This window comes from Aspergillus fischeri, genomic scaffold (genome assembly GCF_000149645.3).
Source record: "Aspergillus fischeri NRRL 181 1099437636252 genomic scaffold, whole genome shotgun sequence".
In the NCBI taxonomy this organism is placed as follows: Eukaryota; Fungi; Ascomycota; class Eurotiomycetes; order Eurotiales; family Aspergillaceae; genus Aspergillus; species Aspergillus fischeri.
In genome coordinates this window covers 1756791-1781011 of record NW_001509768.1, presented here as the reverse complement: position 1 = coordinate 1781011, position 24221 = coordinate 1756791, and the positions used below count along the sequence as shown (strand labels likewise).

The window sequence follows — 24221 nt, the reverse complement described above, 5'->3', positions numbered from 1 at the left end:
ACGGCTTATGGAAGTGTGGACTGCACAATTCAGAGAGAAACTTATGCGGTGAATCTTCTTACTTCAGTCAATTGATCTCACAATTTATGCAACTTCAAGCCCAGAGATACTCTACCGGAGTGTTAACATATTATTGATCGCTAATTAGATCACTATTGCCTGAGGTGTAAGAACGCCTTTCCAAATGACCCTATCACGCCCCGCAATGCCCTGGTATAGCCAACACAGAGTATATAGTTTGAACAGTCAACAGTCAACAGAAAACATAAGGGATAGGGAGAAATAGGAGAAAAGCATTACATTTGCTCAAGGACACCCTGCACAACACTTTCCAGGAGCTTCAAGCCATGAAATTTGGCTACGCTGTTCAAAAGAAGAAGCTTCTTCTCCACCTCTTTTCGGTCCATTGTTTCCACCCAGTGACCACTGCATGAGCAATGTTCCATGAAATCGCTGATCTTGAGACCCCCGCACTTGGAGCATTTGAGGTCCTGTGTCTGCCAACCGACAATCAATCCCTGAACTTGGCCGATGAGGGCCTCTTCCTGTGCTAGTCGATCGTACTCTGTTTGGCAGAAAGGGCACCGCCAAGGCTTGGGCGCTGCTTTGTTTGGGTCTGACCCGATCTCTGGGAGCACATCTTCGTCCCGGCACAGGTCCAAATCACGGATCAGACAGCAGGCATTGCAGGAAAGCTCAGGAAGCTTCAGACTTGCCCCTGGATTCTCGAACCGGCCTTCTTTGCTGAACTCACGTACTTCGAACATCGCTAAGAGCTCCCGACGCAGCAGCCGAGTCTCTAGAGTTGTGGTCTTCGACAGACTCAAAACCTGCATCAACAATTTGACGAGTTCAAGAACAGGGTTGCGCTTGTCGTTGTTGGGATCCACTAGGACTCCAGGAAGGACGGGGAAGACGTAGTCGGATGCCAGCTCCGGATGAAGCAGTTCATCTCGTTGACGCCGAATGAGGCCGGAGATCTGCTTCTTGAGAGGCTTTGAGAACTTTTCCGCCAGGATTGACGTAATTTCGTCATTATCTTCATTATGGTGCCCAATTGGAATCTGTGTAAGACGAGGTGTAGATGAATCATCAGAATCGGGCCGTTTGAGAACATGCATGAGTTCGATATACTCCACAACCCAATCATGGAAAATCGTTTGCATGGGAGCTGGTAGAAAGCGACTAAGCTGCCAATGCATCACAGTCTCGAGCTCCTGGTCCTCCGATCCGGTTACTTCTCGGCATCCCTTGCCACCATAATTGTATTCGTCGTACCAAACGAGATAATCCCAGTACTCTTTGATCTCAAGATCGATAAAATGGAATGACGGATTCGCGCGGATGGACTTCAGGACATATTGGCTATATGCATATGCGTTTCCCACCTCTGTCTTCGTAGTCTGGAGCAAAAGACGGGTAGGGCTCGCAAATATGACATTTGAACCGACACGCCTGAACTCAGCCATGAGCCGCTGAAATGATTTCCTGGACAGCATGCGCACATAATTGTGCAATGATCGATCATAGAGACATGAAACCGGGCTCTCAACCCATCGAATCAAATGCTGCACCATAATATCGGCCATATTATTCCCTTCACAAGCCTCTGACCACCAATGCTTCACCATTTCGCGGAGCACGACGGCGCCAGCTGAAGCAAATGCCTTCTCCGAGTAGAGAACGCCAGAGCCATTTGCGTCCGCTGAGGGCTCTGACGATGCCAGAAGAGTGTCTGCCCCCTCCATTTCATTGATGATCGAGGAGGTCAAAATGGTGTTAATTGAGAGGTTACGAACCTCCAATTCAATGCAGACAGTGTTATATGCGCTGGGCACGTTGACTGACGGCATCGAAACTCTCTCCAGGGGGCCTGTAACATCGTCTTTCTCGTAACCCGCGTGATCAGGTCTTGGACCATTAGACCACCAGAGGACAACATTGTTTTGTTGGAGTCGTCTTGCATATGAGATATCAATGAGATACCGAGGATCGTCATTCTCGAGATTGCAAAGAGGTACGTCACCATATCTAGCCAGCATGGTCAAGTGTTGAATCCAAGAAGCAAGATACAAGTAGTGCGTCACCAGTCGCTTAGCAATAAATGATTGCCAGCCCAAAGGTGGAAGGTCCATATCCGACACTTCGGGCTTTACCGGAAGAACCGGGTACTCTTTCAAGATGGGAATATCATGGCACAGGCGGTGTCTTTGATGGGATTGTATGACCATGATGGCGGGCTGAGTTTCTTCGCCTTTGAGTTTCTTGATCAAGTCTCCAATCTCCAGATACGCCTTCCTCCTAGTCGTCACTTGGGTGGTCTTGAAATGAATCTTCTCCTGATATTCGAACGCGTTCTGGGACTGGTCTCCTCCCATATTTTCCATTGTGCGCGCACGAAGCTCTGTGTATATCTTGTCAACGTTCGGCAGGCCTTGAACATCCCTCGTGCGATTGAGGATAACAATGTGTGCTTCGCTCTTTGTGGTCGAAAACAAAGCGAATATCTGCCTATCACCCGAGAGGACATGGTAGAGGTAATGGTAAACCAAGGGTGAGTTCAGAAGATAAGGTTCATCAGGAGTTGTATGGCATAACGTCGAGAGATTGAATCCTCGATCTAATCCCTCACCAAGAACTCCGCGTTGTTCTTCATCGAAGGTGCATACACTGCCCAGCTTTAAAACAGCGCGGACACTCAGAGGGATGTTTTTCTCGTAGACTCCTTCGATGCTGGGGTGTTGGAGAAGAGCGTCTATTTTGTCTGTTTCTCGCAGGTATGTGTCTTCGGACAATGTCAATTTGAATAGATGAACCGAAGGATGTCCGTTGGGCAAAGTGTGATTGACCTTTTCCACCTCACAGTCTGGAACATCAACATCTGGCAGAGAGTCCCGTTTCAGATTGACGTAGATCTGTCTGGGAACCTTGACTGTAAGGGCATGGACTTTCCGGTCAATCAAGACGAATGCCCGGACAATGCCAGGTCTACCTGTTTCACAGAGCTGAAGAACTTGCCACGTATTAATGTACAGCAGCTCTGCTTGATTCCTGAAGAGATTGCTTAAAGAATCAGTTGCCACGTTTACGCGTTCTCCGAAGAGCTGGCGACGGCGAGCTCGAGCTTGCTTCTGAATTTTCCATTTTTGCTTCTGATACTTCAAGAATTCAACGTAGTCGTCGTTCAACGAAGGCATTTTGGCTGGAAGGCTGGCAAAAGGATCAAGCAAGGTCTTTGTCAGACCCTCAGGGTGTTTTCTTTTCTGTGAGATCTTGCCGTTCGGTGACGACTTCAGTTTCTGCGTCGAATTCGCAACAGCTTCCCCAATGTCGCCGTGATGCTGGACACGATGATCCAGGATGTTTGTTGAGATGTCGGAAAGTGGGTTCTTTTCTGTCTTCCCAAACATATCGGTCATCTTTGTCTGCTTGAACTTGTCCTCCTTCATATTGATCCGCCGTTGGAGCCAGTCAGGGTGGGCTACTCGGGGGACTGGATTGCGGACTTTCTGAAGAGCAGCGGGAATGGTGATCAGTTTCTGTACAACGGAGCCCAATCGCTCGAGGTAATAGTCCCAATCGATGACGCTTCGAGGATCCATATCTCCGGGATCGTCTTTCAACCATTTCCTCAAAAAGAATCGTTTGACTGGCTCTTCCGCTGAGAATATCGTCACTGGAATGGCTCGCTCGGTGACAGGTGTGTTCCTTGGCTTCGCAGAGATGATGTACTTGCAGTTGAGACCCTTGTCCTTCACCATCTGCTCTCCCAGGAATTCTGCTAACCGCCGTGCCGTCGTGATGGATGTTGACTTCTGATTCCCATATTCTTCCAGAGTCTTTGTCATGCTCCTATTTTCAGAAATGAGTTCAATAAGCTCCTCATCAGCCAGTGTTGCGCCATGTTCATAGAGGACATCTAGCCATCTATCAGCGACTCGAGCGACAGCAGCATATGTTTCTTCCAGGGTGGATCCTTCCAAAAAGAAGCGGAAGATTTGAGTCTGAAATATCTTAATCAACTTCAGCTCTCCCCTTCGCTTGACTTCGAAGCCCTTCAATTCAGCCAAGGATCCATCATGATTGAAAACAGCATAGCGCTTCTTCAAGTTCTTATCTTCTTCTTTCGACGTGGGGAGGATCATCGCTTTGTAAGGGCCATCGACTTCAAAGAAGATAGAGTTGTCGCTATGCGTTTCATATCGGAACGTCTTCGGGTCGACAAGTGTCTGGTACTGGTGATTGGTGTATTTGCCATGCACGAGGTGATTTAGCATGACGCAGGGATATGATATACCAAGCTTCTTGCCGTTCTTCAGAGTGAACGAGAAATCCTCGGGAAAACTTCCTGGGAGCATACACCAAATACCGTCGGTGTCGAGTTCCAGTGGCCGGCCGATACGTTCAACGAGCTCTCTTGCCATTTGGATAATATGAGCGCCAGTAAGACACGTCACACCGGCCATTTCCATCGAGTACCACCGAGATCCCTTTCTCATGACATAACCATAAAAACTGTTCAAGATGACTTTGTGGGCAAGTTGTAATGAGTCGAACAGCACAATCATCTTCTTTGCTTCTTCAACCTCCGCAGCAGAAGCACCTGCTGCTTTGAGGGCTTCAGTCTTCCCTTTCCAGACTTTCTGCTTTCCTTTGAAATCGTACCGTCGATCACGAAAGCTGCGAACAGTGTCCACATAGAAAGGATTCTCACGTTGGCAGATGATTGCCTCGCGCACAATGGTTTTGCTATCATGAATCTTGTGATAAATCTTTTTGCTATAATCTTGAAGGCGCTTCTTGATAATGGCAGCTTGTTCCTCGACGCTCATCTCGCCAAAGGACCTCATCGGGCTGTTCTTAGTTCGCCCAGGGAACCGCTCATTTGCAACAGCTTGTCTGATCATGTTGTATTCGTCCCGCTTGGCTGGTAGGAACTCACCACGCCAAGCCCACGGTAATCTCCGGTCACACGTCTTCCCAGGCCTGTTGAAGTCGCAAGCAGCGCAATCAGATTCCTGGATCATGGAGTCCGGTTGCAATCGGTTGGTGATCATGATATTGGGATACATGGAAGCAACGTCCAAGTGGTAAATGGAAGGGACCTCGTCCCTGTGTGGCTTCTCCCTGAGATTGACCAAGCGTTCTGCGATCTGTGCCTTGACTTCCTCATAATTTACCACATCGTCCATGGATTTCTTCTCTTCGACCTCAATACTAAATTTCAATGCCGCATCGAGATCTCGGAGTAGTTCGTCAATAGCAGTGGTATCGATATTGAATGTGACAGGGATATCGCTTCGAAATACACCTGCTTCGATACTTTCGACGTGACCACCGACATAGGTCTCTGATTCCAGAAGATGGCCCTCGTAGAACGACTCCGGGGGATCTTTGTGCTTGTTTGGAAGTACAATTTCGCCCTTGTATGCTTGCACCATTAGCAGCATTTCACAGAGTGTTCCGGTTCCTTTCCGCAGCGTGTCATCAGGGTTGAGTGGAATGATTGTACAAAGCGAGAAGATGAACGGGTGCACGTATTTCATATACAGATAATATGTCGCCACGGCATCTGAAACTGAGTATTCAGCCAAAGTTTGGGGGCGTTCGCTTGCATAAGGAGTCATCAGCTCTGGATCAAGCTCGTCAGGGTCGTAACCAAGCTTCGCAACAGTGACAGCTTTCAAACCACGGCTTCCTTGAGGAAGGTAACTGTCACGGTTCACCCAGGCAAAGCAATCCATATGCACACAGTGGTCGCTTTGGTAGATATCCTCGCTGTTTTTGCGAAAGCCGATCTCCTTGTACATGTCAATTCCAAGCACGCTCGCTCTAGCTTCGACGAATGGCCAATCGAAAAAGTCACCGTTGTATGTGGCAATGACCGTCGGCTTTGCTTCTTTGATGTGCTCGAAAAAGCGCTCGATGACGCTTCGCTCATTAGGCTCGTTGAAAATCATAAATGGCCCGCTGTACTCGGGCTTGGGTGTATACTCAAAATCGTTAATATCTTCGGACACTATCTCTCGATTCGTTATCAGAAATCCTTGGCCATCAATCATGTAGGAAATCATCATTATCTGGTCGATCACAGAATCGGGGAACTTCAGCGGTAATTTTGTCGTTTCGATATCGAAGGCGAGAATCACTGGATCAGCACGCTGAAGTCGTTCTTCTAGGCAGGTCAAGGAGATAACACCGTGCTTCGCTTCAACGGTGTACCATTTTCCAATTCGGATATCTTTGGGTCTGTCAGTCGTTGTTTATTGCCAAATATGGAGAGTTAGTTGCCCACCTTTGTCGATTGCCACCCGAACATGGTAGGGAACATCATATTCTCGAATATCAATAATATAATCACTCGCATTCATATTGCCGTTAGGTCGTGACTCGTTAATCAGTTCATCATCAAAGAGATCGAATCCGGCATTTGCGCTGGAAGGATTAGCTTCATATCAAGTCAACAGAACCATATCGCTCCTCGGGACAAAACAAACCTGGAAATCTCTGCATAAGTATCCATTACATTCACATTTTTCTTGTTCTTCTCTGCCAGTGGAAGCAGCGTCTTACGAACGTCCAGTAGATGGCTCACATTTGCAAAGTTGAGCTGAAGGAACGTTCGACGATGCCCGAGTAAATGGTTCGGCAACTGGAGATCCTCCTTCTTTATCCTTTTTATCTTCTTGATCAGTCCCTCGAACATCCTCCGGCACCATTCTTCGACTTCCGCTTCATGACCTTTCTTCACAGCGAGGAGAAAGTACGGATCGTACTCCACCGTCGCCTTGAAGCTACCACCTCCATCCTCCAAAAAATAGTAATCCACCCCAGCACGTCCTCCAGGAACATTCGGATCTTCTATCGAGGTGCTATGCATATTGATGAGCCAGCCGACCCTCTTCTCGCCGGATTCGAAGCGCGGGAAACCCAAGGCTTCGTCGATGCTGTTCGCCAGTCGAACCGCCTCGAATTTCTCATCTTGGGACGTAGCTTCGGTCGACCTTAACGACGAAAATTCGACTGTCTTTGTACGTTTGGGCTTGAAGCTCGCAGAACTGGACCGGAACTTGTTGCCATACTTGCTGGGTTGTCGCGTAGGCATAGCGGCGGCGAGGCCCGCGGTTGGGACCGAATATCAATTATCAAACAAATAGATCGTTGATGAGCATGGAACCCGAAATTAAGACCAATGCAGCGAGTATCTGAGCATAGCTGTGTGAGATATCCGTCAATGGGTTGGTTATATCGAAGTAAGCATGTATAAGTCCATTGACTTGACCACTGCCCGCTGCCCAGTTGCTAATTTTGCCCTGTTTTCCGATTTCGACGCGTTCGCGTTTCTACTTTACGCGTGCCGTCAAGCCTCTTTTAGAGTGCTGGGGCTGCCGGAAGAGCTAGCCTGATTTGTCTAAAAGTCTATAGATTTCGGATCATGGGTTGATCCGGTATAACCGTCGTTCCGCACTTCTTCTGCCCATGTCAACGAAGTCATAAGCTTGTTGAATATTCTCTTATTCGAGCGAGAATTATAGTTTCAGAAGATGGCCGACGATACTCGGGACCCTACCTCACATATTCCTGTCGCGGGCGCAAACGAACAGACAGCCTTCGAAGACTCTTCATCGTCACGAAAAAAGACAAAGTACGAGCTCCCAAAGTCGCAGGTCGGAAAGTTATGGGAGGCGTTTGGCAATCCAGAAGAATCGGCAAACGTATTGTCAAATACAGGCTACAATGGGGCGAAGAAGGATGCGAACGACGTCTCGGTCACTGAAGCCGTGAAATCAATGTCTTTGAAAGAAGTCACATCATTCTATAAAGCTCCATGCGCTCGGGATTCATTATTGCTAGGGATCGGTGCCGGATTCGGTATCGGTGGGTTGAGAGGTGTATTAGGGGGTAAGCTGGAGTCTTTACAATGAAGCGAACCAACAGACGGGTCTCGTAACTAACTGTGGCTTGTACTTAGGCGTGCGCTCAATATGGACTGCCTGCAACTGGGCCGTTGGGGCGTTCGCTATCACCTCCCTCGCAGCCCACGAATTCTGCCAGCGGCGACGAGTCCAGGAGTTGGACGGCATGAAGCAAGCAGTGGAATTGATGAAGGAACTGAAGCTCAAGAAACAACGAGAGAAGGAAAAGCAGATGGCGGAAGAGGCTGCCCGCTTAGCCGAAGAAGAGAAGAAAAGGAAGAGCTGGACGAACCTATCGAATTATAAGTTCTGGTAGACATATGGCGCGGCACAATGTTGGGAGTCACGGAGTTTCTGGGATGTCACTAGTGGTGTAATGTAAAATAGCATATAAAGTACGGAGTACATATTTCTAGAAGAGCGATTTCCAGCGTTGCGGTCATTCGAATGGCGACCAATATGATCAATCCAAGAGAAAAAAATATGCATCATCGCTTATTCAACTCCATTCGCCAGTCAAAACGAGAAGAAATGAGAGAAAGCCAAAACGCCAGTCCAGCTAAATGCAGTTTGGAACTGAATAATTTCAGAGATTGAATTTGACCCTCTTCTGAATCGTGCCACTCTGGATCGAGCGAAGTTTATCAAATTCGTGACCGTCACGTCTTTCTCTTCGCTTTTCGCGCGCTTCTCTTGCTTCTCGAGATTTCCATTCAGCCACCTGCTTTTGTCGTTTTTGCGCTCTGGCCCAAGCGATTGCTGCAGTAGGCTTGAAACCGATGCCGTTGATGCCATATCCGTCATCAGTTGGATCTTTGGGGTCGTGACCAGTTATTTCAGAATCATTCCATGTAAGTGGGTTGTCCTCCATTGTGCTGTCAGGAGACGGCGAACCCTGCTTATGACGCATCCTTGATGTGTCATTCGAGGTGGCTTTTCTCTTACGGGGGCTCGAAAGCGACTTTTTCTTGACGTTTGAAGCTGAAGCTGAAGCCGATGCAGCAGAATTTGCATTACCAAGATGGCCATTCCCTTCAGAAGACCCATTGGAGCCAAAATCGCTGGGTTCAGTAGAAGTATTCTCAGCCATGTCATGAAGACCGTTGTATGAGTCAACCCAGCATTTCGTGCGAAGTGAGTCTACGAATGGGTCCTTGTATAGACTTGCATCCGAATTAGACAGACTTGAATTATTTTCACTGTGAATGGCCAGTGCTCCTAGGCGACCGGCAACTGCGGCACGAGGGCTGTGCCTCCCTAGATCCTCTTCCTCGAGGAGTCTCGCTTCCTGATGGCTCGCAATCGAGGCTGGTGAGAAGTGGGAAGCTGGTGGGCTGTCGCAGCCTGAGTCCGACGATTCTCGCTTGCGGTTAGGGGAGCCGATTAACATCGTCGGCCGACTCGGGAGCATTATTATCGCGGGGCTGATCTGAGAGCGGAAGTGGGGGCATTCCTTTGCTGAGGTAGGTAGCAGCCAGGAACCCTTTATAACAGGTCCAAAGCAACCCTCCAACCCTCTGGCTCCTTCGTCCTGTCTATCTGACTGTTGAAGAAGAAGGGTCAGGTGAAGCCATCCTTTGTATCACTGAGGGGGACATGGGGGCTTGGACCGGCATGATGTCTGATGGAAGGGGGAAGGGCGAGGGGAGGTTCATCATTGGACGGAAGTTAAATCTAGATTGCCTTACTAAGGGAGATATAAGGTACCTTATGGTAAGGTAGGCATGCTTTATCTATTCCTCAGTCACAAATCACTAATATTTCACTGGTTCCAAGCAGAAACTGGTTGTGTATTCACTGACAAGCCTTTAGATAATAATGATCATTGCGGTATGCTGAGTTCATGACTTGGAAAGGCATTCATCTCTCAAAGGTCGCTTCAAGCAGATGAAGTTTGAGTAATACGAGGTCAAGAGGTTCAAGTGATAATTATTGAATTTATTTGAGTACATTTTAGGCATAATTGCTGCGATCTTGCAAGCATGACATGTCTCTTGTAGCCCTTTACACGTAATATCTGCATTACTCATCCATGCCACCAGGCCCACCTTGTTTGCTCATTTGTCTGGCCTTGAGCAGTTCGTCACACAGGAGTAGGTTAGAGGCTATACCGGTGCTCGATGCGATGCAGTTACGCAAGACCCGGTAAGAATCGAAGACACCCTCCTGCACCGGATCCATGGGCTCTCCCGTCGTCAAATCTAACCCGACCACATTACCTTCTGCACGCTCATCCTGTAGAGCAGCCAGGGAATCCTGGATGTCGTGGCCTGAATTGGCAGCCAGGGTCTTGGGAATAACCAGAAGGGCATCAGCAAAAGCAGCAACACCCCACTTGGCTTTGCCTTTGACGGACTTCCGAACACCTTCAGATGACAGGTGATGAGCGCAAGCGACTTGGTAAGCGCCAGCACCAGGAACAACGCAGCCATCGACGATGGTGTTGTAGACAGACCGTAAGCCGTCGCGGACTGCATCCTTGACCTGAGCGATAGTGTGTTGGTTGGGCCCCTTGATGAGAATGGTAACAGACTTGGGGTCCTTGACCTCTTCGACAAACGTGTACTTCTCTTCTCCGAGCTGGTGTTCGTAAACCAGGCCGGCCCATCCGAGAACATCAGGAGTAAGGTCATCCACACTGTTCTGAGCAACACCACCGCAAATCAGCTGGAGTCGTTCCATGTTTCTCCGTTTAGCTCTCCGGAGAGCCAGAATTCCGTTCTTGACGAGGACATCCAAGCTCAGAGGATCAATACCCTTTTGATTGATCACGACAAAACCTTTCTTGGGGTCAGTACCGCAAACCTGCTTCTTCAGTTCCACGATCTTCTGCAGCTTAGCATCCACGAATTTGCGCTCGCTCTCCACCAGCTTGTCCCTCTGCTCGGCCGAGGAGTAGTAGAAACCAGAGTTGATTTCCGACTTTTCATATTCCAAACTGACGTTCAGAGTCAGGATGAAAGCATTCTCAACTCTCTTAGGCATATCAGGGTGTCTTGCACCGTGGTCTAAAGCGAGACCACGGATGAGCTGTGTGTCAGACGCCGTCCGGTGTTGCATGGTCATGATCTCAACCATGTGCAAATCGGGTTTCTCAGGGGCTCGGTGAATGGCAAGGACTGCATCGACGACATCCGGTGTAAGCTTTTCAGCAAGGGCGCTGTTCAGTTTCGTGGCAAGCGACGTCCGAGCAACAGAGAGCAACAATTCACGGTCAATGTTGCGCTCAATCTTAAACTGGTCGAGGAACTATACAACGAATATATCAGCCTCTTGTCGAACGAATTAAGGTATTTCTATTCAATACCGACCTTGAGAGCTTCATTCTTGGCAATCTCGTAACCATCCGTGATAACTCTGGGATGCAGCCCCTCGGAGATATACCGATCAGCCTGCTTCAAGAGCTCTCCGACCATCAGGACGACGGACGTCGTTCCATCACCGGTAATATCGTCTTGTGCTGTAGCGGCGCGGGCAATCATAACCTTGTTCGTGTAAGTAAAAAGTGGTATTCGAGTTCGAATCGCGGGTAGCTTACGGCTGTTGGGTTTTGGATTTGCTGCGTCAGTTAGCATGGCTTCACAAAACATTACAGAGCATAACCTACCATCTCTCGCAAGAGCACATTGCCATCCTTAGTCAACTTGATCTGTATGGGACCGCCGTCAGATAATGTATTCTTCATTCAAAGAGGAGTGGTCCATACTCCGCCAGCACCATCCACCAACCTACTTCGTGTCAGTACGTTGTCATTATGGACCATTTCAAAGGTGGAAACATACATCTTTAGAGTGCCTGAGGGACCCAAATTGGACTTCAAGACATCCTGAAGACCCTCACCAGCGCTAATGTTCACTTTCAAAGCTTCCGCCCTCCGCTGTGCGGTGTCAGTGTGTGTCTAGATAATTGAGGGGCAGTCCGGAGCTTTTCCCATACCCTCGACTCGGCTTTGGGGTTCAGTAGCTGAGTTGCAGACATCCCTGCAGATTGAAATCGATAACAGACAACAAAAGAGCACGCGGGAATACTCAAAAGAAAAATAACCCCTGTTGATATTGGTCGCCCAAAAAAGAAACCCGCGTTGGCACAAACTGCTGGTAGGCCCGGCGAATGCGGTGAGCCTGAGTTTTGGCAAAAAGCCCACATTCGATGTTCGCACTAGCGTCGCCGCGAAAGAAAAAAAAGAGCTCTGACGGTTCGGACTCCCCAAATCCACCTTCCAGCCCTTCAGCCCTTTTTCAACTCCACGTCGGGACATAACAAGGCTGCAATCGCAGGTGACCGGTGACTGCGCAGTGGGCTTGGGTACTCGGCTCAATTAACAGACTTCTTTCGTGTAATTTGAGGAAATTAAGACGATTTCGCCATGGCCGACTACCTTTTGTTCGAGGGCCCTATGGGTTACTCAATCTTCAAAGTCGCTCACCAGGGAGACAGCGTTGGAAATCGCTTGAAGGAAGTTCAAGATGGTGTGGATGACCTTGCAAAGTTCGGCAAGATGGTTGAACTCGCCAGTTTCCTGCCGTTTGAGTATGTTTTTGACCATCTATTCAATTTTTTCTCCTTCAAGCCGAAATGCGTATATGCTGACAAACTCTAGAAACAACAAGCAGGCTCTCAGCGAAATCAACGATGTTTCGGAAGGTGTCGCTTCTGACACTCTTATCAACTTTCTCGAATTGAACCTTCCAAAGGCCAGCAAAAAGAAGAAGATCGTTCTCGGACTTGCTGACAAGGCGCTGGCTTCAAGTATCAAATCGGCGTTCCCTTTCGTCGATTGCGAGACTGGAGACACCAGTGAAGTTGTGCAAGATATGCTTCGTGGTATCAGGCTGCATGCCACTAAGTTGCTAAAGCAGCTCCGTGAGGGTGATATGGATACTGCCCAGCTTGGTCTCGGTCACGCCTACTCCCGCGCTAAGGTCAAGTTCTCCGTTCAGCGTGACGACAACCACATTATTCAGGCTATTGCAATTTTGGACCAACTCGACAAGGCCATCAACACTTTCTCTATGAGAGTGAGAGAGTGGTACTCGTGGCACTTCCCCGAACTTGTCAAGATCGTTTCGGATAACCAGCGCTACGCTCAGATTGCACTCTTTGTCAAGGATAAAAAGACTCTGACTGATGAGAGCTTGCACGATCTTGCTGCTCTTGTGGAGGATGATGAAGGTGTTGCACAGAGCATTATTGATGCTGCCAAGCACAGCATGGGCCAGGAAATATCTGAGTCGGACATGGAGAACGTCATTGCGTTCGCACAAAGAGTTGTCAGCCTTTCCAAGTACCGCAAGTCGCTGCACGCTTACTTGGTTTCCAAGATGAGCGTCGTCGCTCCTAACCTTGCTGCGTTGATCGGAGAGATCGTTGGCGCTCGTCTGATTTCGCATGCCGGAAGCTTGACCAACTTGTCCAAGTATCCCGCTTCCACCGTGCAGATTCTCGGCGCGGAGAAGGCTCTTTTCAGAGCTCTGAAGACCAAGGGAAACACGCCCAAGTACGGACTGCTGTACCACTCTTCTTTCATTGGCCGAGCTGGCCCCAAGAACAAGGGCAGAATCTCGCGATTCCTTGCAAACAAGTGCTCTATCGCTTCCAGAATCGATAACTTCTCCGAGGAACCCTCGACCAAGTTCGGTGAAGTCCTGAAGAAGCAGGTTGAAGAACGCCTGGAGTTTTATGCTTCTGGCGCACCCCCTACTAAGAACGAAGTTGCCATGGTAAGTTGGGTTTCCTCGATGAAGATCCTATATGGGCAAGTCACTGACCATCACAGAAATCTGCCATGGATGCCGTTCTGGCTGAGATGGACATCGACGCTGATGACAGCGACAAGGAGATGCAGGACGTCGATGACAAGGCTGAGAAGAAGGAGAAGAAGGAAAAGAAAGAAAAGAAGGAGAAGAAAGAGAAGAAGGACAAGAGCGAGAAGGAAGAAAAGAAGAAGAAGCGGAAGTCCGACGTTGGCGAAGGCGAATCCGAGAAGAAGAAGCGCAAGCACGACAGCGATGCCGAGCCGTCCAAGAAGAAGAAGAAGGTCTAAGGGCACCACTCTATGTTGGGACTAAAAGGGCGTATTCGTCGCGGCGTTTGTAGGGTTGATTTGTCTTTTGTGATTTATCTTGTTTTGAATTTTCCTTACATCTTGTTGTTCTGAACGACTCTATTGGGCTGGGTATTTGTAAATTATATGATTGAAGCCTTTGTCGTGCTGAGTCTCTATAGTCCACAGAATCTCATTTGGTTCTAGCCATTTCCTTTCAATAGCTGAATATCCCGGGGAAGACACAGGTCTAGGTATCTAATGTCTGACTCGAGAAAATATTGATTATCATCATTCATGAACTCATCAACCAGGCTCACGAGAGTAAAAACATCATTATGCAGTATGTGAATCGTCTTCTTCTTCTTCTTCCTCCCCTTCACCCGCGCTACTATCATTCTCATCAGACGTGTCTCTAAGGGCCCATCTGCCGATGAATCTTTCATCCCTGACCGGATCTTGTAGCGAGATTTTGCGACTTTCCATCCACCGCAGCAGGTCTGACTTGCGGATTGTGGCATAGTGATCAGGCTCATCGGCAGCCTGCTTTGCCTTTCGCCTTTTGGAAGGCGTCTCAGGTTGAACAATGTCCATTCCTCTGAGGGCCGTAATCACGTCCTCCGTCAGCATCCCAGTAGCCTGCCCTATATCCCTGACGGTCATGAAAGTTGCTGAATGCCGTTTCCGAGTCTCTTTGACGGGCTGTGTCTCTTGTACAAAAGCATCTGTATCGTCCAACAACAAACGCCTTCCGATCCGTTCTTGCCAGAAGCGGGAATAGCTTCGCGTACCCATATCACTCAGCGGCTTCTCGGGACCGCCTATGAAACCCGCATCTTCTTCCCAGCCACTGATTTTATAACTAACACCCATCAATAACTTTCCCAGCTGCTTATGTTGGTAAGGCGGGAAGACCAAAATGCAGGCAAGGTTGTTCGCGTCCCAGGACAGTTTCTCCTTGGAGAAAAATCCTAGAATATGGTATTTTTCGGGGTTCTCAGGATCGGTGAACGTGAGGATGTAGTACAGAAAAGTCGCGACGTCAAAGAATACGGACTTGTGATCGAGAAACAACTTGGCGAAGAGCGAGAGGTTTTGGGCATAGAGCTTGTGTTCTTCTCCGTCCACCTCCCATACTGAATATCCGCCATGTTCATAGACCTGGGCGCCGGGAGGTGTTGTCCGGTGTTGGCAAAGTCGCATATGCTTTACATGGCTGTTCACGTCGCACGAGTAACAGAAACACCAGCAACAGACATATAAACGGTCTGTGTCCTTGCTCACAAGATCTTCAGGATAGATCGATTGATACCAAGTCTTGAATAAAAGGTCACCTAGTACAACCTGTTTCAGGTTACGCTCGGTCGGGGATTTCACATGGGGAGACGCGCCGTCGGCAGAGGCCATTGAGTGAGTGAGGAAATGGGAGACGTATTAAGGTCAAGGCTGTGTGAAAGAGACAATTGAAATTCTATGTATGCGACGCTTCCTCTGATGCTGAGCCATCTGCGTAGCAGTTGCTGGGAAGAATTCGGAGGAGAAGCGACGTCAGGGTGTGGTTAAGCTCCAGCGTGCAAGACAATGATGTTCAGACGAGTCAAATGGAGTCCTGCGTTGGAAATTATAACACCGAGGCTATTGACCCATGCAAGATAATAGATTGTACAAGCATTAAAGATGCATGCTCTATGGCCAATTGACAATTGATGCTGTTTTGGCCGTGTTCTGATGGATTATTGGGCTTCCCTCGGAACACCATCAGCCGACAATCGGGGATGGACTTAGTCAGCAATTTGCCTGATGCCATAACTACCTTCAGAGTTCAGATGCGCTGTCAGATAATTATCTCACTCTATTTCGTGGGGTGTTGCTCTTGCATCTTTAGCTCTGTCCCCGCCTATCTGATTACCCTCAGAAACTCCGAACGCCGACCACATGCGTATTCTGTTGCCTGCTATCCATCTCTGCCTTTATGATTTGATGGATTTTATGCATGAGCCCTGTCCAGCCAGTATCATTTGATTCTCCTCACTTCTCTTTGTCGTAGTGAACAAGGATAATCTGCCGCCAGTCAGAAGCTCTGGTCTTCTGTGTTGCCATCCACAGGCAGCAGCATAGCTGCGGCCTCGTCAGCTTCTCGCCGCACCCCCATGCTATCTCTATCTATTTGAAGCTTGTAGTTCTCATCTCTTTCTAGTCTACCATTCTTTCTGTTCTATCAATATTTTTCGTTATCCATCTCAGTTGTGTCTCTATTGACCACTCTCCGATCGGTGGCTATCAGCAGCCATGTTGAAGCCATTTCAGATAAGAGATCTTCATGGATCTCCAACACAAGAAGATGCGTACAACTCTCTCGACTGTCTCCCGCAGAGGGACCATGGTCACAGTACCTGTAGGCGCTCGGGCATTGTGCAGCTCTCAGCCTCTGACTATGATGAGATCGCATTGTCTCATCCCCGAGCCCGGTTGACATACGTGGATGATGATGACGGAGAGACTATCACTGTAAGTGTTATGATCTGGTCAGATTTACGCATTCAAGTCTTTAACACACATACTCCTAGGTCGGATCATCTCTTGAGCTTTCTCAACGTCTGGACGAACCTATATATGATATGCCAATCCAGTCAAACCCTACACAAGATTCCGCGATTCCTGAGACAATGCACATCTTCGATATTCGCCGATCTAACTCTGTCACTGAGCTATGGAAGCGATTTGAGTATAATCCGGCTGGCCGGGAAACAGAAGGCACAAAAAAGGCAGTCGAATCGACAACGGACAATTTTGCTCCTCCTTTACAAGACGGCAGAGAATCGAATGCTGGTCTGTCTCCAAATGAGGATTCCGAACCGCTTTTGGCAGCGTTTGAAACAGAGATGGCCAAGATTCTGAGCGCTTCAGAGCCTCGCAATAGAGAAAATGCAGAAGAGATTCCTTCTTCTACGGAAGTGCCAAACGAGCCGGCAAGCTCTGGCAGATGCACAAATCCGGCTGTGGCCTTGGCTCAGGCGATGCACCACCTGATCAACGGAGCTGAAATGATTGGCTCCGAAGTGAGGTCAAGATTGCCAGAGTTGGAACATCAGTTAGAGCATCATCTGCAGAACGCGCAAAGAGTCCTGCCAGAAAACGTCGGGTCGACTGTCCAGGCAGCTCTTGCGAGCTTGGATGCTCAGATGAGGAATCTGACCAACGCACTGAACAATGCAAGCAGTACAAGGGATCGGAGAACCAGCAACATGTTCCGGGCCGACGTTCCCACACCTGCAGAGGCAGTAGACAGTCTGTATACTATGGCTTCTGAGCTCGGCCAGATGGGACACACACTATACTCGGCCTTTGAGACTGAGTTCGGTTCCCGTACGGGAGCGAGAGACGCAAGTCAGCTGTCGGATGAAAGTCTCCAAAATCCGACGCCGGGTGACGAAGCTGTGGTAAACCGAGAGCCTTCAGCTGAAGATTCGGGTTCGAGCACTAAGACTGAGAAGGAGGCGAAGATCCCGCTAACCGCTGAAGAACCTGATACAACCTCAAGAGGCCAGGAAAGTAAAAACCGAGAGGAGCCGCGACCATCCAGCAGCCGGATGGAGGAGCCTGGCCTTGCACAGTGCGTCCCACTTGCACAGTGCGTCCCATCGCAACAGGACGAGGCGTCAGAGCTACCCGAATCCGTTCGTCATGGAGCCCCTACGTTTGATCTTCCTTATAGACCTCGTCCGTGGCGCCGTTTCCCTCATCCCTCCCATTGCCATTCCCACCACCACCATCATCCGCATCCGCATCCTCATTCTCGTCCCCATCCACCTCCCCCTCCTCCGCACCGCCATCACGATATTCATCCCCATCCTCATCCTCCTCACCATCCCCACCAGCATCATCAACATCAGCCTCGTGCCTTTCCTCCGCCGCCCCCACCACATCAACATCATCATATTCCTCCTCCCCCTCACCCACCTCACCCTTTCCATCCTTCGCATATTCCTCGCCCATCATGGGGAGCCCACGGCCCCTTCCGTCCATCATTTCCGCCTCATCCGCGTGCTCACAATCATGGATCATGGCGCTCCGCGTGGCCATTTTTCTGGCCGCCCCAGGAGCAGCAGTCTGAAGCGCCGACAGCTGCTATAAACCAAGTCCCCGACGCTACCGCCGGTGCAGCTCGTTCTGCAAATGCAGTGTTGTTCATTGGCAATGTAGGGTTCAATGTCGGTGAGAATACAATCAGAGATGTATTCGCTGCAAAGGGATTCCTTGTTGATGTCCACTTGCCTTTGGACGCCGAAACCAGGAAACATGCTGGCTTTGGCTACCTATACTTCCCTTCGATTCACGCGGCAAGGGCGGCATTGGATGCCTTGCAAGGTACACACATTGATGGTCACTCTATCAATCTGGAACTAAGCGACCATTCGCCAATTACGTCCATCCATCCTGACCAGGTTCCAGAGTGGGGCCACGCTCGTCGACCATCGGAGCTGCACAGCTCGGCCAATCCATCTTCGGGAAGAAAGCCTGAGCGGCGCGAGGTTGGACAAGATGATATTGGTGGAGAGTCCGTCAAAGCGAGGGAGACACGACCGATTCCTCTGAGTGTGACCGATTTATGTTCGAGCAACGAAGGCACAGATCATGAGCCAAAAGGAAACAATATCCTGAGCACTACGCCTGACAATTTCCCCCGTCTCAATCGAGACTTAGAGCGGAGCCGCTTTCCTCCCATGTCTCAAATAGATGCTCATGTTCTAACCCACCACCGTCGCGACCCGGACACATCAGTGTTGGGTGCGTCGGCGCCCGAGTGTGATGCGAGCCATGGGAATGATGTCCCTGGCAGATCGTGTCAACTGCAAAGTACCCCAGGCTCGTTTCCTGACGATGATGGCGATGAGACGCGGTCAGGTCCATTCCAAGAACTAGCTCAAACCTCAGGCACAGGTCATGATGATCACTGTAAGCCTCGTCGGTCAAAGAGTATGAGATACCTGAATCGCAATGGAGATAGAAGTCCCTCAAGAGCCTTGAGACGGCGGGCAACTGAGCGACACTCCCTACGCCATAGTACACGGAACAGCGTTGGTGGATTTCACGACGAGGGATGCGCATACGACAACTACTCCAATACTTTCGGGCACTCTCGTCCTCGGAGCCTGCCCCTATCGCAGGAAGGAATCTCGGTCCCGGATGAGAACGAACAACAGCTTGACCCAAGACAGAGTGCCATTGACGACTGCGTGGTTAGTCTGATTGGCCTAGGATACGAGAATACACTGGAGGGTGGTATTCAACGGATTGCGGTATATGCAGCCGCAGCGGACGGCAAGATATCAGACGCCATTGAGATGATTGAGGAAGAACGCAAGGCGTACGAACAGCAAGGTCTTTGAATCAGAATGCTTCACTCGTTTTCTCCATCTACTCTCATCTCTTCACGGTCTGGTTGCTTGTGATATGACTTTCTGCTGTTATACTTGCTTGGTTTAGCATACCATGGCCATAATGCCTTGTAGGCGCACTTTCCTTCAGTAATATCTTACAATATAAGCGATTCATGAAATATTTTTAATTATTTGTCTTTCTTTTCGCACAAGCAAGAACAAACGTAGGGCGTGTACTGATGACCTCGGCGACCGCGATTCTGCCGTGCGGAAGCAGCAGCACTCGGTCCGAGCCGAATTGAGCGGAGAAGATACGGTCTCAGCAACACGGCATCATCACAACACAACTTTTTTTCCAGTCTAGTCAGAGATATGCGGACATGGCAGCGGACCTTTGCCACGTCTGTTGCCAGACTGAATAGTAACGCAACAGGACGAAGCGGCGGTACCACTCTTCTGCGCTGCGCCGAAGTTCTCCGGAAGAGTCAGGCTGGGAGCAGCAGTTACGAGAATCAAGAAATCAAGATCAACGGTTTCGTTCGCTCTGTTCGAAAGCAGAAGCGCTTCGCGTTCGCAGAGATTACAGATGGTTCGACTATTGAGCCATTGCAGGCGTTCCTGAAGCCTGCGCAGGCGGCAGAGTACGTTGAGAGTCGCGATGACGCCGTGGATATTGCGGCTTGAAATTGAGTGCTGATGGTTGTTGTAGATTATCTACGGGAACGGCCGTCGAGATTTCTGGGTTATGGAAGGCTTGTCCGCCTGGTAAAGAGCAGAGCCATGAACTTCAAACGACTGAGGTGAAGGTTGTGGGCCAAGCAGAACCAGAGGTACGTTGCCCCGACCAGATGAGAAGTTACGAGGGTAGGATCTGACTGTTCATTACTTCTTTCCAGACATATCCTATACAAAAGAAATATCACAGTCCTGACTTCCTCCGGTCGATTCCCCACCTTCGTCTACGAACACCCTTCAACTCCGTCCTCTCACGGTTTCGCTCTGAATGCCTATACCAGCTAGGCAATGTCTTTCGTGATGCGCCGACTGGCGGCTATGTGCAAGTTCAACCGCCTTTGATTACATCATCCGACTGCGAAGGAGCTGGGGAGACATTTACGGTGCTACCGCGTGAGACAATCATGGATCCCAAGTCGGAGGGGAACCATTTCTTCCGGGCACCCAAGTACCTGACGGTCTCTTCGCAGCTCCACCTCGAGGCCTACGCAGCTGAGCTGGGAAACGTCTGGGCTATCTCACCGACCTTCCGTGCGGAGAAGAGCGACACGCCACGCCATCTCAGCGAGTTCTACATGCTCGAGGCAGAGATGAACTTCATGGACGATCTCGACTCCCTGACGGATGCGGTGGAATATGTAGTCCGCGATCTTACCCGCCGGTTGTACCAGTCGTCGGTCGGCCAAGAGATCCTGGCTGCCAAGCGGTCAGGCGAGAGCGGCCAAGACGATGCCGGGAATGGGGCAGTGCCAAACCTTCGACAGCGATGGGTTGATCTAATAGAGGGGCCTCGCTGGCGACGAATCACCTATACGCAGGCGATGGAGTTGCTCGAAGCGGCAGTCGCTCGGGGAGAGGTCTCGTTTGAGTATGCTCCTACGTGGACGGAAGGCCTCCAACTCGAACACGAGAAGTACATTGTCGACGTGATCAACCGGGGTCAACCGGTATTTGTGACGGACTATCCCAAGGCCATCAAGCCGTTCTACATGGCGCCGTCCCACGTGGCCCCAGGCAAGGAAGAGGACTTCCGTGCGCCCGGTGAAACGGTCGCCTGCTTCGATCTTCTCCTGCCGGAGGTCAGCGAAGTCGCGGGCGGATCACTCCGCGAACACCGCCTGCCCAACATTATCCAGAACATGCGCGATCATGGGTTGATCAAGGAGCGATTATATCCTGCCTCTGGTGCTGGAGAGACGCCTACGACCCAGACGGCCCCTGAGCAGCCGTTATACCCCCATCTCCAGCCGTATGAGGACTTGGGCCATCTGCAGTGGTACGCCGATCTGCGACGGTGGGGGAGCGCACCGCATGGAGGATTCGGGCTTGGGTTTGACCGGTTTCTCAGTTATCTAGCTGGAGTTTCGAGTGTGCGGGATGTGGTGGCTTTTCCTCGATACTTTGGCCGGGCTGACTGTTAGCCTTTGCTGTACGAAGTAGTAAATGTATGATATGTATTTTAGCATTATGAACGAATAGACTCCTTCATCCTGGCACCACGCCGAGCGACACTTGAGCATCGATCCTTGGGACCATCTCGGTACCTAATCACAATACTTGCATACCCAGAAAAGACTACCATATCAGGCCACTGATCCAAAATCTTATCAAATCCCCGTGACCCGTCGTGCCGTGACAGGACTCATAGATTACAATAAATAAGCACTAAACCTACGAGCCAACGCCAACCAACGCCCCCAACCAAACCCGGGAACCCAAGAATAAAGACGAATCAAAACTCCCCTCAGGTTCGCACAGAGCCCGAAACGGGCAACGACTTTAATCGACGCAACGCCATCTCGCCTAATCGACGCCATCGCCAACGTTTTGACTCGTATCCACGCCAACGGGTCGCGCGCGAGGGATCCGACCGTCCAATCCTGGAGCTGGCCGTGTCGTCGAAACAACCGGACAAGGGAGCTCGGTGAGATGATGAGACTGAGTCCGAGTCCTAGCTCCCATCTGGTGTTCTCCGCTTTGGGTACTCCGTACTGCGTCGAGCAGCGAGCTTGGGGAATGACATGCGCCACTTAACCTAAATCTAAATCCTTTGTAATCTCTACCCCATAACGAGGGAATTGTATCCGACGAGAGGGGTTGATTCGAGGGGACAAAACTCTGAATTCCGGTTGCATATGACTGGTGGATTGAGGCTATCTGTGCGTACTCCAAGCTATGTATGCTATGATGAGGCGAGCGTTGTTCGTTTTGAGGGTGAAACTTACATTCCTCTTTGTCTAGATACTCCGTAGATGCTAGCCTGGAGGATCACATCCCCCGCATTATTTAAGCAATGTGCTGCAGGATTCGTGATATGAAGACAGGCGAGAGTCAAAAGGAATCTTCCCATGATCCTTGAGCTTTTGGTGTTCCGTAGTGTGTACTCTGTGGATAAGGACTAGATAATCATGACAGAGACTATCTTGATGCTAAAGTTCCACGTGGGCCGTCTGGGGTACTGTGACTGAGGCAGTAGCAACTCGTAAGGCAGCCAACTAGCCAGAAATCGTTCTCAGCCAGGCCAGACTGGTTCATGGCTGGTCCTTGGCAAAGGCGGCTGCTGTTCTTGTCGGTCATTTCTAGTGGAGAGGATGGACGATAAAGAACGTTAGATCTGATCCAGACGTTTTCGATAACCTATTAGAGTAGGCAGATTTGAGTCAAAAAGGAAAAAGGACGCGATGGATTGAAGTCTATATCTGTCCTCAGGAATGAGAACTGAATCCTTTGAATGTTATATTAGGCATAATGATATGTGATCAACATAGTAATTGAGGCTGTGCCCCTAACACTTTTTCAAGGGTCAAGAGTCAAGACTTCCAGCCGGTGATCCAACGGGTTCTCTATCCTCTTTGAGAAATAATCATAAGATTGTTGTCAAATTGTCAACAGCCGGGAACTCCGGAAAAGGAAGATCGGAGGCAACGGAGCTGAAGCAAGTCCGAGAACAAGCTGCGGTCTTGGACGGACCCTCGCTAAGGTCGCTACCGAGGCAATAATGTTAGATGAGAGTAATAGTGGATAAACTCCACCCTTCGAGCATTTTCTCTTCCTTGGTGTCCCATGTTATTGTAAGTTCACGTCTATTATTCATCATAAAATACTAAGAACAAAACATTGACATTTACTCGATACTTATGGAGTACAGAAAGTGAATGCTGGAAACCGCGGTAATGGTAAGATAGTAATACAGTAATTAACACCTGGCTGGTTGACACACACTACAGCGTCACTAACAGGCGCGGAGAAATGCCAAGTTGCCAACCTTACTGGTGTTAAGCATATGGAGCTCGGCCTGGAGGCGTCTGGCATGGTGATTCGTCACTGCCTGAACCCCGGCAGACTAATGTATTGCCCTCGTATCACAGTATTCCTAGTTGCGAATACGATGTGTCTGACTCTGACGGTCCGGCTCACCCGGGCTTTTCCTTTTTCCTATTTTCTATTTTCGCTTCACTTGCTAAGGAGTCAAGAAGGATAAAAATCTATTTTAACTCGGAGACATGAAACAGACAAGAAATGAGGATCTAAACCTCGATCCAAGCCTTGTGGTGCAGCGACCATTTGGACTGTGTATGTGTTTGTATTACAATATAATGACAAGGAGTGTTGGATTGTTGGTGCCTCTGATTTTGAGCAATGTAAGAATAATAACAATAATAAAATAATATTCCAAGGTATGCTTGGCCTCGACAGAAGTTTTTAAGTGTCCTACCTGCCGTCTTTAGTATAAAAGCATGGAACGTCTGCCAGCGGCTAGTGCCACCACAGAAATAATAAAGTAACTAAGGTATTTCTCTCAACTGCAGCCTAATCAAGGATAGAGTAGTAAGGTTACAAGCGGGGATGTGCTTGGCTCTGCAGCGCTTTGACTCCGAGGGCCAGGGATGAGCTTGATAGGGAGGTGTCGCAGAGTTTTAACTCCTCAGCATTTCTTGTTCATTCCCCATTATTGAGTTGCCTTAGCCCCAAGCCCGTGACATGGAGGTAAAAGTATGTATGAAATTTATGCTTTGTAAAATTAGAAAGCCGCAGTAGATTCATTGCCAGGATGAAGAGGATCGTCTCAGCATAAAATCTACCTATCTGGATATCCATCCAAATTTCACTGAGACAAATCCATAATTCTAATCCTTGTTAATGTAA

The 24221-nt window shown here is 49.4% G+C and overlaps 8 protein-coding genes across 8 annotated transcripts, besides 2 other annotated features; 4 read left to right on the top strand and 4 right to left on the bottom strand.

Annotated features, from left to right (window-relative positions):
- Positions 1 to 296: 296 nt before the first annotated feature.
- On the bottom strand, positions 297 to 7105 carry NFIA_067730 (DNA polymerase epsilon catalytic subunit POL2; the record flags this gene model as incomplete). Its single annotated transcript, XM_001263502.1, has 3 exons — positions 297 to 6241; positions 6296 to 6435; positions 6498 to 7105. 3 exons carry the CDS (start codon positions 7103 to 7105, stop codon positions 297 to 299), a joined length of 6693 nt encoding a protein of 2230 aa, XP_001263503.1.
- A 439-nt stretch (positions 7106 to 7544) lies between these two features.
- Positions 7545 to 8232, top strand: NFIA_067720 (COX20 family protein; the record flags this gene model as incomplete). Its single annotated transcript, XM_001263501.1, has 2 exons — positions 7545 to 7902; positions 7973 to 8232. The coding sequence occupies 2 exons, from the start codon at positions 7545 to 7547 to the stop codon at positions 8230 to 8232; spliced, it is 618 nt and encodes a 205-aa protein (XP_001263502.1).
- Positions 8233 to 8502: 270 nt separating this feature from the next.
- NFIA_067710 (uncharacterized protein) lies at positions 8503 to 9327 on the bottom strand (the record flags this gene model as incomplete). Its single annotated transcript, XM_001263500.1, has 1 exon — positions 8503 to 9327. One exon carries the CDS (start codon positions 9325 to 9327, stop codon positions 8503 to 8505), a length of 825 nt encoding a protein of 274 aa, XP_001263501.1.
- Positions 9328 to 9938: 611 nt separating this feature from the next.
- Positions 9939 to 11894, bottom strand: NFIA_067700 (chaperonin-containing T-complex subunit CCT6; the record flags this gene model as incomplete). The annotated part of the gene is made up of 7 exons (XM_001263499.1): positions 9939 to 11165; positions 11228 to 11401; positions 11455 to 11475; positions 11524 to 11565; positions 11623 to 11644; positions 11699 to 11793; positions 11853 to 11894. 7 exons carry the CDS (start codon positions 11892 to 11894, stop codon positions 9939 to 9941), a joined length of 1623 nt encoding a protein of 540 aa, XP_001263500.1.
- Positions 11895 to 12282: 388 nt separating this feature from the next.
- Positions 12283 to 13959, top strand: sik1 (snoRNP complex protein NOP56; the record flags this gene model as incomplete). Its single annotated transcript, XM_001263498.1, has 3 exons — positions 12283 to 12446; positions 12517 to 13636; positions 13693 to 13959. 3 exons carry the CDS (start codon positions 12283 to 12285, stop codon positions 13957 to 13959), a joined length of 1551 nt encoding a protein of 516 aa, XP_001263499.1.
- Positions 13960 to 14295: 336 nt separating this feature from the next.
- NFIA_067680 (putative histone acetyltransferase (MysT1)) lies at positions 14296 to 15366 on the bottom strand (the record flags this gene model as incomplete). Its single annotated transcript, XM_001263497.1, has 1 exon — positions 14296 to 15366. One exon carries the CDS (start codon positions 15364 to 15366, stop codon positions 14296 to 14298), a length of 1071 nt encoding a protein of 356 aa, XP_001263498.1.
- An 882-nt stretch (positions 15367 to 16248) lies between these two features.
- Positions 16249 to 19349, top strand: NFIA_067670 (RNA recognition motif domain-containing protein; the record flags this gene model as incomplete). The annotated part of the gene is made up of 2 exons (XM_001263496.1): positions 16249 to 16467; positions 16527 to 19349. 2 exons carry the CDS (start codon positions 16249 to 16251, stop codon positions 19347 to 19349), a joined length of 3042 nt encoding a protein of 1013 aa, XP_001263497.1.
- Positions 17566 to 17600: a microsatellite.
- Positions 17727 to 18224: a mobile genetic element.
- Positions 19350 to 19712: 363 nt separating the features above from the next.
- On the top strand, positions 19713 to 21496 carry NFIA_067660 (asparagine--tRNA ligase SLM5; the record flags this gene model as incomplete). Its single annotated transcript, XM_001263495.1, has 3 exons — positions 19713 to 19981; positions 20050 to 20170; positions 20237 to 21496. 3 exons carry the CDS (start codon positions 19713 to 19715, stop codon positions 21494 to 21496), a joined length of 1650 nt encoding a protein of 549 aa, XP_001263496.1.
- Between the last annotated feature and the right edge of the window lie 2725 nt (positions 21497 to 24221).